This window comes from Sinocyclocheilus anshuiensis, unplaced genomic scaffold (assembly GCF_001515605.1).
Source record: "Sinocyclocheilus anshuiensis isolate Anshui unplaced genomic scaffold, SAMN03320099.WGS_v1.1 scaffold1495, whole genome shotgun sequence".
Lineage (NCBI taxonomy): Eukaryota > Metazoa > Chordata > Actinopteri > Cypriniformes > Cyprinidae > Sinocyclocheilus > Sinocyclocheilus anshuiensis.
Genome location: NW_015558671.1, coordinates 648,865 through 661,443, shown reverse-complemented (window position 1 = coordinate 661,443; position 12,579 = coordinate 648,865). Strand labels below are relative to the sequence as shown.

The 12,579-nt window shown below is 37.2% G+C and overlaps 2 protein-coding genes across 3 annotated transcripts in view; both read left to right on the top strand.

Annotated features, from left to right (window-relative positions):
• Positions 1-301: 301 nt before the first annotated feature.
• On the top strand, positions 302-9,105 carry LOC107681245 (ectonucleoside triphosphate diphosphohydrolase 2-like). 2 transcript variants are annotated; one of them, XM_016477486.1, is made up of 9 exons: positions 302-559; positions 4,856-4,973; positions 5,757-5,907; positions 6,277-6,436; positions 6,542-6,769; positions 6,861-7,002; positions 7,076-7,124; positions 7,426-7,545; positions 7,816-7,895. In XM_016477486.1, the coding sequence occupies exons 1-8, from the start codon at positions 440-442 to the stop codon at positions 7,502-7,504; spliced, it is 1,047 nt and encodes a 348-aa protein (XP_016332972.1). In that variant the 5' UTR covers positions 302-439; the 3' UTR covers positions 7,505-7,545; positions 7,816-7,895. The 2 variants fall into 2 exon arrangements, with proteins under 2 accessions (XP_016332972.1, XP_016332971.1); XM_016477485.1 differs by adding an exon at positions 8,738-9,105 and having other exon boundaries at positions 312-559; positions 6,861-7,124; positions 7,816-7,950.
• Positions 9,106-12,270: 3,165 nt separating this feature from the next.
• The window catches only part of LOC107681246 (ectonucleoside triphosphate diphosphohydrolase 2-like), a 5,003-nt gene continuing 4,694 nt past the window's right edge, over positions 12,271-12,579 (top strand). Inside the window, exon 1 of the mRNA XM_016477487.1 lies at positions 12,271-12,281. The gene's annotated coding sequence lies outside the window, so the exon portion shown is untranslated. The remainder of the gene's footprint in view (positions 12,282-12,579) is intronic.

Genomic DNA, 12,579 nt, shown 5'->3' with positions numbered 1-12,579 from the left:
TAACATTTATTGCGCAAAACAATGATTTGATAGGCCTATTTTAGTAGCCTATATTTATTTTTACTTAATCTGTGCTTCGTAACTGTTTTAATAGCCTGAAAACCATATACTGTAACCCTTATAGAGTGACATGCTACTGGGGCATGTTGTCACAAATGTAAACGTGTGTTGACCGATCTGAATATTTTGCCCTGGGCAGTAACTCTTTAATGTTACATAGCTTTCATAATCATATGAATCATAAAGTAGACTATATGATTTATTGGACAACACAATCTAACATCGAGAACCTGTTGCGCCGCGGACACATGATGAGGAACAATGTTAGTGCCATGCCCACTTAGGTTTGCCGCCTGTATTTAACACACGTCACAATAGTACCTGACTTGCCAACGAATGTCGTCGCAGTCATTTGTCTTGTGTGGATCGCGTCGCGCGGATGGTGTCCATGGGTAACCAACAGCAATGCCGGATCATTACCGCTACTGCGGCTCTGTTTCTGGCAGTCTGTGGCATTCTCCTGCTCGTCGTACCTACTGAAGACGTCAAAGAGCTTATGGTAATAATATTTTTCTCATTCGTGACACACACAGGCTACAAATCCGAAAAAGGTGAAGGGAACATTTCACATTGCCGCGACGTTACGCTGAGCGCGTTATAACTTATAAGACCGTGAGAACAAATAAGCAGCTTATCTGTTTGGTATCGATCAGTTTCCGGTAGAGCAGATAATAACGAGCGCTTCCTCTGCATGTTGCGATCACCTGCCTTGTCTTGTTCAAGGTGAGGTGTGATTTTGTACAGCTCAGAAGGCTCTCTAGTTTGGACCACCGGAGAAACCACGGAGATTCTCTCTCAGATTGAAAACTGCAAAAGTTAAAATAAAAGCCTTTTCTCTCAGCCCAATTGGGTGATTTTGTTCCTTTTCCCTCCTTTATATATATATATATATATATATATATATATATATATATTGTGACCCGGACCACAAAACCCAGCCATAAGTAGCACGGGTATATTTGTAGAAATAGCCAACAATACATGGATGGGTCAAAATTATCAATTTTTCTTTTATGCCAAAAATCATTAGGGTATTAAGTAAAGATCGTGTTCCATGAATATATTTTGTACATTTCCTACCATAAATATATCAAAACTTAATTTTTGATTAGTAATAGGCATTGCTAAGAACTTCATTTGGACAACTTTAAAGGCGATTTTCTATTAGTAATATGCATTGCTAAGGACTTCATTTGGACAACTTTAAAGGCGATTTTCTCAGTATTTTGTTTTTTTTTGCACCGTCAGATTCCAGATTTTCAAATAGTTGTATCTCAACCAAATATTGCCTAATAAACCATCAATGGAAAGCTTATTTATTAAGCTTTCAGATGGTGTATAAATCTCAATTTCAAAAAAATGTACCCTTATGACTGGTTTTGTGGTCCAGGGTCACATTTCAAGACATAAAAGTAAACAAATAAATAAATAATTTTTATCACCAGAGTGAATGTGGATAACTTTTAAACCGTTGTGAGAGGGGTAACTGATTTTGGTAACTTATAATGTGTGATTTGGTGACCAGTGATCTGTAATGGATCAGTGTTGGTGACCCTGCTGAATATCTGCAGTTGTTCACATCAAAACAACATGCTTTCTGAGATACTAAATGAATATATCACCACCAGTGTGAATTTTTGGTAACATTTAAGCCATTGTGTGTGAAATGGAGAGTGTTGAAAGACTTCAACAACCTATAATGCTGCCTTGACAGATTTGGTGACCATGGTGTAAATCTGCAGATATTCACATCAGAGCAATATGCTTTCTGGGAAATAAAATAAGTTTAGACATCACCAATTTGGGTAACATTTAAGCCACTGTGTGTGAAATAGTGAGGGGTAAAGGATTTCGGTAACCTATAATGCTGCCTTGTTGGGTTTGATGACCTTGCTGTGTATCTGCAGCTCGTCACATCAGACCGAAATGCTTTCAGAGGTATGAAACAGAGGAGACGTTACCTGAATGTAGGTAAGGTCTAGAATTAGAGTAACATTAAGGCCACTATGAAATAGAGAAGGGCGTTCAGTGAACTTGCTGTATATCTGCAGCTGCTCAAATCAGAGCAATATGCTTTCTGGGATATAAAACAAAGACATTTAGACATCACAAGTATGAATTTCCATAACATTAAAGCTGTTGTGTGTAAAATGGGGGGAGGGGGACGGGAATTTCGAGTACCTCTGATAACCTATAGGTCACAGGTTTTTTTTTTTTTTTTTTGCACAATACTGCCACTCTCCTAAATGTACAAACAACTGAACTGAATCACAAAATTAACCAAATATCAGTTTTTTAAATTTAAGTGTATATAAATTTGTTTAATTCACTTTAAGAAAGACAAACAAAATAAAAAATAGTTCATAGTTGTCCAATTTGATGTATGTTCCTACTGCCAAATCTATGCCATTTCAGATTAGCATGGCCAGGCTGTTTTTTGGAACATCATCTACATCAGCTCAGAGCTACCATAAATCTTTGACATGGTTCATGTTAGCTCATAATAGAGTGCAATTTAATGATCATAATCCATCAGGACAGTTTTAAACGTGTCACAGTGCTTAAAATAGACCCTCACAAATAATGAAATACATCTTTACATACTTTTTGTAAATGACCACACAGACAACAATCAAAGTTTTTTGCAGATGATTTGTATTCTTTATAGAATCTTATGTTTAATAAGAGCATTCACAATAGATTTTACATGTTCTTGTCAGTTAGATATTGAAGTAAGTTCATTTCTATATAATGTTGTCATACAAATTATAAAATGTTCAGAATGACTAAAGCTCTTACAACAATAATATTTCATGACAAATATTAATTATTAGTTGCCTTTGCCTGCATGACCATGCAACGTAATTATACCTGATGGCCAACTTGCCAAACTAAATTTAGATTTTTGTTTTTTATCTGATAGTAGAGGTTGAGCTATATTTCTCCAGCTGTGCTCTCTTTTTGATTTACAGTCTTACACACATAAAAGCTCTTGTTCATATTGGCTGGATCCCATTGTTTGTATTTCCCAGCCGTTTTGATTCAATGCTTTAATCCCTTTTCCTTCTTAGAAATATGACAGTGAGTCATTGTGCTTTTGAAGATCTGGGAATTTTCCATATAGTATTTGTACCAGTATGTTCCTCGTACACACCCATTACTGTTAAATTACATAACAGTCCTTCAGCATATTTAGACAATTCTGTTTAGCTTCAGGGTAACATAATTTCTTGAAGACTAGGTACACAGGTGACTGATGGCACAATCTGAGCAGAGTCACATTGACATAGAAAGGCAAACTTGAACATGTTTTGAGTCGCCTACTGAATTTAAAAGAGCTGCTAGACGCTGTTATTATACAAAGCTAAAATGTCTGTATGCAAACTGCAGGCAAAGTCTGGAAGGCAAGATATGTACTTTGAAGAGATTATCATGGTTTGCATGAATGAATAAAGTTCAGGCAGTGTCTTGCCCAAAATACACAATCCTTTGGGAAGCATGTTCTGCAGGTGTGTGCGATAAAAGGAAGGGATGAAAACAAGAGTCTGTGGCATATGTAAATGATGCTTGTGATTTCTTGATCTTTAGGTTGTTAAACATTTATTATAATCATTGAGCAAACATATTACATTACTTCAAAGAAGAGTTTAAGTAAATCATATTCATATTTGCAAAGGTGGCTACAGAGGCGAGTCATGTTCACTTGAATAATCAGCATTACATTATGAATTAGCTAAGGAGGAGGCCTGACCATTTAAAATTCAAAATAAATGAGTTTTTAAAGCAACAAGATGCATCTAGTAGAGTTGTAAATGGGACAGGTTAATTAGTCAGAAAACCTCAAGTATTAACTGCATCTAATATGTTTAAATTTATCAGCAGTAAGTTACTAAATCATATTCTAACCAAAGAGGAGATTTTTTTAACAAGATTTTCAGCTCCTCAGTAAAAACTGAATGTGTAATTCAGTTCCCACATGTCTAATTCTCAAATACACACCCTGTTTTTAGCAGCATGAGACCCAAATTACCTGGGGCAGGTTACACCAAATTACAGGTTACAAGTTATAACTTCTAGTTAGTCATAAATCAGTCCTACATTAGAATTTACACCCTACTAAATATTTGAGTGTTGCACCATTAAACTTAGTTGAAGTGTGACTCTGCATAGAATCCTCCATCCAGGAGTAAAGGCTGGAATAAAATGGCAAACTGATCAATCAATGATCAATAAACTCATGTCAGACTTCAATCATGTTGTTCAGTCCAGGTTTCAATGATAAAAATATAAATAAAAAAGACAAATGTTCAGATTTTTTTGAAAATTAAAATATGGCAATTTAAAATAGCCGTTTAACCTTTTATTCATTTATTCTGGCAAATCTGAATTTTCAGCAGCCATTACTCCAGTTTTCATAAATCCTTCTTCATACATTTTTTTCCAATATGCTGATTTGGTGGTCAAGAAACATTGCTTATTATTAACAATGTTGTGCTGCTTAATTTTTTGTGCAAACTGTGCTACATGTTTTTCCGGATTTGTTGTTGAATAGAAAGTTCAAAAGAACAGCATTTATTTGAAATAGAAAAATGTGGTACCATTATAAATGTTTTATTGTCACTTTTGAATTTAATGTGTCCTTTTTTGCTGGATAAAGGCATTTGCATAAAAGCAAATTCAAGATGTATATTTTGGCAGTGTGTCTGTGTATGCATGACTTCCCTGGCAACCAAATCCTTGTCACTACAGGTTTTTAGCCTCAGCCTAATTTTTTTGCTGTTGTGTTTGTTCTCAGTATGGAATCGTCCTGGACGCTGGATCCTCTCATACGGCCATGTTCATCTACAAATGGCCAGCAGACAAGCAGAACGGTACCGGCATAGTCAGTCAACACAGCGAGTGTCATGCCAAGGGTGAGTATTTAATGATAAATGGCTTATGATGTTCCTCATTTGAAAGTCTCTTGGATAAAAACGTCTGTTATCAGACTAAATGTAAATGTCAGGCGATAAGACTGAAAGAAAAAGAACAGTCCAACAGGACTGCTAAAACCTCGTGCAATACTGTAACTTAAAATTGTTTCTGTAGCTTAGAAACAATTTACTCAAATCTTTGTTTTAAAATGTATCACACTTCTCAAAAGTCACTCACAGAACAGACGTTACAAAATCCAAATGACAACGTCAGATGTTTTACTTCATTATATGAATGTATTGTAATGAATTAGTTCTTGATATTTTTTCACTGCTTGAACATTTGCATTGAAGTTCATTTGGACTGAGATATGGCATTCTTAAGCAGAGTGCTGAATTGCAACACATTGTTGCCCGCTTCCTTTTTTTGTGGTGGTGCCTTAAGTTTGCCCTTTTAAAATTTCATCACTTTGGTTCAGTCCTTCCACTCTTCTTTAGGGATCTGGCATTCACAGAATTGGGATCTTGAACTCCTAGTACCCCTCAAATATTGCTGAGTGGCAATGTTCTACGGAAACATCTGGAATAGTCACCTAAAAACATGTCTGGTTGCATTTATGGTAGTCAAGTGTCAGTGGCATTCCAGGCAGTGAAATAGGAACTGATAGTTCTTGCCCATGTATGCCCATGCAGAGTTCATAAGATATAAAGAGGAATTGTGTTATTCGTTTCAGTTGTCTGATGAACTGACCTCTCTCTTCCTCTCTAACTTTCTCTAATCAGGAGGCGGGATCTCCAGTTATGCTGGTAACAAAGGAGGAGCAGCCAGTAGTCTTGAGGAATGCATGGAACAAGCCATGCAGGAGATCCCAAAGTCAAGACACAAACTCACCCCTGTGTATCTCGGGGCCACAGCAGGCATGAGACTACTGAAGTGAGTCAGAAAGCTCACCGCTTTGTGACTAAAGCTGCTTTTATAACCACAGATGACAAATGTATCATTATCCTATATAACTTACCTCTTATAACTTGCAATACACACTACTGTTTGTTTGGGATCAGTAAAATTTTTATTTTTTAAAAACATTAAAACTTTTGATCAGCAAAGATGGATAAAATTGGTCAAAAGTGACAGAAAAGACAGTTATGTTACAAATGGTTTAGTTTCATGTAAATGCTGTTCTTTGAACTTTCTATCCATCAAAGAATCCTGAAAAAAAGTATATAGAGAGAGAAGAGATTGTATTAAAAAATAAAAGATTATTATAAAAAAAAAAAAATGCATTTGTGTCCTATCACACAGTATTTCTAAACCCAAAGAGTCAGATGAGGTTTTGAAGGAAGTGGCAGGCAAACTGAAGACCTACCCATTCAGCTTCAAAGGGGCCACCATCTTAAGTGGACAAGAAGAGGGAGCTTATGGATGGGTCACAGTCAACTACCTGCTTGAGAATTACATCAAGGTATAGTATATTGTTAGCCATACTGTGTATCTCACAACATCTGAATGTCCTTTACTAAATGTGTTACTGGCCATTACCCTACATTTTTCTCTTTCATGTCTCTAGTATGGTTTTGTGGGTCAATGGCTGTCTCCAGGCAGAGACACGGTTGGTGCGCTAGACTTTGGTGGAGCTTCTACTCAGATCACCTTTGAAACTAAACAGACGGTGGAGAACAAGGACAATCTGATGAAACTGCGGCTGTACGGACGAGACTATCAGATTTACACTCAGAGCTTTCTGTGTTATGGGAGAGACCAGGTGTTACTCAAACTGCTGGCACTTCTGATGAAGGTTAAGTGCAAACCTTTAGTCTAAATGATCATCAGACAAGCTGATTAACTTGATTGTATAACTTCTGATGTTTTCTCTTTATATCTTATAGACTCAGGGTTCAGACCGCTCCATAGTTCACCCCTGCTATCCTGCAGGTTACAGTGACTCCATAAAGCTGAGCAGTGTGTTTCATACTCCATGCAATAAAAGACAAACTCCGTATAAACCTGATGACGACCTGCAAATCAAAGGCACAGGAAACTACGATCAATGCCTGGGAAACGTTTCTCGTCTCTTCTCTTTTAACAACTGTTCTTATTCCAGATGCTCTTTTGATGGAGTCTTCCAGCCCAACATTACTGGAAACTTTATGGTACAAGTTTCTAGAGTGCTTAATATGGAACATTTAAACCTTGTGCATTCAGTTGATTTTTTTTCATATATTTGATCAACCGGCATAACATGCAATTTGTTCCTTCATCTCTCATGCCTTTGGCAACATTAATGTCTTTACTGGTTATGTTAACATGTAAGCAGTTATTAAGTGAGACAGCTCAAAGCATTAAAATAAATCATGAATTCATTTTCTGGGCACAGTGTCATGATTGCATGTGTCACTATTATGATAATGCAATCTATCTCTCCCATCACCATTTTTTCTTTCTCTGGCACAGGCATTTTCTGCATTTTTCTACACCCATTCCTTTCTTCAGGAAGCAACAGGCATCAGCATCACGTCCCCAGAACATTTAGAGGATGCTACCCATGTTGTCTGCAACATGAGCTTTCAGGAGGTACTGCCCCGCTGAGCTAATTTTGAGCCCTGCTATTCTGAGATGACTTTCCCCATATCTCAGCAATCGACCAATGATTGAGAGTCTCAGGTTCTCAGATTAAGAGAACTTACTTTATCTTATATGAAGACGTTATTTTATATGTACACTGTCTTATTGTTTTCAAATGAAGCAATATGCAATATTGAATATTTAACAGTTATATATTTAGCCTATTAAATTACTTTAAGATATTCCTCTCAACTTTCTCTTTCATTTTCTTTGCCCTAGATCACAAATAAAGTTCAGGGTCAGGAAAGCCGTTTGAAGGACTACTGCACAGTTTCTGCCTTTGTGCAGGTGCTCCTGGTCAATGGATATGGCTTTGATTTTTTCTCCTTCCCGCACATCTCCTTCCAGAAGAAGGTAGTTAGACCTATTTGCAAAAACTGACTCTATTTACCTCCTTAATGCACGTTCCCTGTTTATAGGCATACAAATTTTCATTTTGATATCACCAAGCTTTCTAATTTTTCAACCCCTTCCTTTCAAACATTTGTCACATAGAGAACACTTTTCACTGTCTAGTCAATTTCACATGAATAAACTCAAGTACTAGGCCTATATTTCATTTTATTCTTAATTAAAAAAAAAGAATATTCATCACATTACAGGAGTAAAATGGATTGTAATAGTTTTTTGTGTTGATTTAAAGGAATAGTTCACCAAAAAAATTAAAATTTGCTGAAAATTTACTCACTCTCAGGCCATCCTAGAATTATTTTGTTTCTTCATCAGAACAGATTTGAAATAATTTAGCATTAGATCACTTGCTCACCAATGGATCCTCTGCAGTGAATGGGTGCCATCAGAATGAGATTTGGTAATAAAAACACGCACAATTTTTTCACTTCACTGGACATTAATTGATGGATTATTGTAATGCTTTTATCGGCTGTTTGAGATGGTACCCAATCACTACAGAGGATCCATTGGTAAGCAAGTGATGTAATGCTAAATTCTTCCATTCGTTCGGATGAAGAAACAAACTCATCTACATCTCGGATGGCCTGAGGGTGAGAAATGTTTTGAGGGTGAGTAGTATTTTCAGTAAATGTTTATTTTTGTGTGAACTTTTCCCTAAAGCTTGGTGAATAAGTGGACCCCTCTAGGTTAAAAAAAAAAAAAGTTAACATGTTGCTTTGGTTTGCAGGCGGGAGACACATCTGTTGGCTGGTCCCTTGGCTTCATGCTAAGCCTAAGTAACCTGCTGCCTGCTGAAGATGTTTTACTGAGGAAATCACTGCGCTCAGGCGCCTGGAGTGCTCTGATCGTCCTCTTTTGCTTCCTTCTTATTGTGGCGCTATATTTTTTGTTGCGAGCCATCCGTAAGAAAGATACTGATAATGTCATTTAATGATGATAGAGTTATTTTGCTCCCTATGTACATTGTTATGCACTGCCCTTAGCAGGAATGCTTCTGTTTACAGTACATTGAAAACAACACAGATGCACAAAATACTTTTTGTATCACATTTCATCAAACCTATCTCATTTCAATCACCAATTTCTTATCAAGCACATTTTATATAAATTATCATTTTAGAAGAGATTGTACAACAGGAGACTTAATTTTAGAAGTGTTAAGTCTAATTCATCAAGGACAATCATGTCAAGATGTCTGTCTTTTCATAATGTTGAATGTATGTTTGTTATGTATAGGCCTACTACGCTGTGCCTTAATATTAGGGCTGCACGATTAATCGCATGCGATATTTAACGCGTTACCGCTGATTACAGAACCGGCTTTCTGACAAGATGCACGTTAAATATCGCATGCGATTAATCGTGCAGCCCTACTTAATATCATATTATGTATTCTTGTTTTGAAACCTTTTTCTAGATTTATTTGTGTGCTATGCAATGTTCTATAAACCAAAGTCAAATGCACTGAAAACATTCAAAATGGAAAGTCTTGAAAATGTTGCTATGCAAATAGAAGAATGTATTTGATTTTGAAATGGTATTGCCTGCTTCTATTTCTGCTGAATCAGGAAAGCTTTTGTAATATTAAATAAGTTAAAGTGTTTACTACTTTTTCTGTATTTTGTAGATGTAATAAAACACTGAATGTGTTTGGCCTTTAGTTCTTGTATTAATGACGCTGATACACAGATTTTTGTCCAATTAAATGCTCTCAAGAATGAGAATGTCCCTCCACCCAGGGCCGTACTTAGCTGACGCGGGGCCCGGTGTGAGGTAGGGAGCAGGGTCCCCCTCGGTCCGCTCACCACGGGGCCTCCTCAAGCACGGGGCCTGGTGCGACCACACCAGTTGCACCCCCCCTAAGGACGGCCCTGCCTCCACCTAACGCCACCTGCACACAACTAGCAAGCAGCCAGTCATGTTCAAGTCTGATGTAACCGCAGACTATTGACTGTTTAAAGACTATTGACTGTTTAATAAGAACAGCCCTTAAATATGTCTTGCCTAAAATTCAGAAATATGTCAACACAGGACAGAATCTGTTCACTTTTACATATATTTATGTTTCCCCCAACACTTTTGGAATACAATCAATAGCTATCCGATATGTGGCTCTCCATTTTTAAATTTAGATGCATAGTGCTTTTCCAAATGCATATTGTCTATTGTTATTAATGAGGAACAACACATGATTTTGTTTGCTCTAATGCCACCTAGTGTCAGATTGATGTTTGTTTGCATGCCTGAGAAGTTTTGCGTCTTTGTACTTCACAGTCTCTGACCTCTAGACTTTTTAAGGCACAAAAACAGTGATGTTTCTTTTGTTGACCCTTAAAAGTTTGCGTTAACTACTACTATGTAAATATATCTTGTTCCAGCACTGCACTACAACCAACTGTGTGGACCATTTAAAAGCCCTGACTGAGTTACCAAAGCTGAACATCAGCACACAGGCTACAGGTTTAACACACAATCGAAAAGTATAAAGTCAGCAGTAAAAAGAAATCCACACTTTGACAGTCAGATGTTTCATATAAAGTTTACAATAACTTGATACAGATGGTTTGCATGCCCGAGCAGGTCTGACAGGTTGGTTTACTTTAGTGTTAACGTGTCTGTCAAAGTCAGTATTCTACAACATCCTGGCTACAGTCGACTGTAGTCGATCAGCAAATGTCAATGTTTTTGTTTACAGTAGATTACAATGCAACTGCAAATATGTACCGCAATTGCAGCTGTTTATTTCATTTATAGGCATTCTTTTGCTCGTCGTCAACACTAAAGACATCAAAGGACAAGCACAGCTCATGGTAATGACACTTTTGTTGTTCATAGGTGAAACAGGCTACAAATCTGACGAAGACGAAACAAGGCTGTCCAGAGAGAGCGCTTTTATTGGATTTGACTATAGAAAAAAATCTGTCGAGAGGAAGATTAAGCTCTTTCTGGCATGTGGCAGGCAGCCATTGAATCTCAACTGCCAATTTTAATGACACTCCGACTGGCTGCTTTTGAATCATGATTGCTGTTGCTCCTTCCATGAACAGATCAGAAACATTAAATAGATTCTTGTGAAAGAAATAAGAAAACAATCTAATTGATTTGAAAGAACACTTAAAGTCCGTGTAAAGAAAATTGTTTCTAAACACATTATAAATGTTAGAAATGTATTGCAGAAACACATTACAAAGACTCCGAACTATGTAGTACTGAATCGTGGAGTTGAACCGTTAAACAGTTTTTCACCAATTCTGTGTTTAGGATTTTGTGGGCGGGGCTAAAACGGTGGCTCGATGACGCAATGGAGCCACCGAGCATGGCCCCTCCCCTAACACTATAAGACGTGTGTTCGACTTGAAGCAGCAATGCGCAGATCGATCGGTGTGTGGACATCAAAGTACAGAGCTATGGAGAGCAGTCGGCTCCTCATGCTTTCGAATCGCTCTCGTGTCATACACTGGTTGTTCTTCACAGCCCTGCTTCAAGTCGAACACACCTAATAATTACAGTGCAGTGGTTTGCCCGATCAAACGTGAGTTACTGCCGTTCGTTACTACAGCCTAGAGGTTGCTAGCTAGCTATGCCTTCGTCACATAAATGCATAATACCTGTGTGGCCTTCAGGTGCCTTACCGTGCTCAGAAATGGACAAATGCCTGATTAAACAATTAATAACATGCATATCCTAATTAAAGGACAAAGGCAGGTGCTGGTGTACAAAATACATAACTTTATTCCTTATTACACTTGCATATAATGCTAAGACATTTCACAACATGACAGGTAAAAAAAAGGGTATAATGTGGTGTACACAGGCAAGGCAGGTCATAAACCCTTTAAATACAAAACCCACTACACACAATAAGTTACTCCAATTCACAAGCAGAGAATCACACCACAAATTAATCAATAACCTTCACGTGATACACTGCAATCAGCACACTTCTGTGATCAACTTTAAAGGGTATTATTGCATATTGCTCAATGCCATTACACTGAATTGTACCGTTGTTACCATCAATACCCAAACAAACAAAATAAAAGAATACAATTCCAAAGAAATATAACACAATGCAATACAATACAAACAAAAACAAACTACGAAAAGAACAAGAAAAATCTCTCCCCCTTCACATTTCTCAACGCGCTCACTGAGTCCAGTCAAAACCGTCTAATTAACACACAACAAACACTAAATCATTAATTTAATATGGAGGTAAAGAAAATAGTGGCTGACAAACTCTCCTGAACCATAGATGCAGTCTACCAAATGTATCCTTATAAAACGTGATCTCGCGCCGCTTTACTGAAACAATTCAAATTGAATCACACCGCAATCGATGAATTGATTTAAATATGCTGTAATGACTAAAATAATAGCGAAACCAAATGACGTTCGGTTCTAATAATGTTTGGTCTTGGCATTCTTCCTGTAACGGAGATGAAACATACATAGTACTAAAATACTCTGACTTTACTCATGACGCTGCAACAATGCTACGGAATATATAGCATGAACAAGACAGCGTGACGAGTATACGATTACAGAATGAATGAGTCGGTTCTTTTT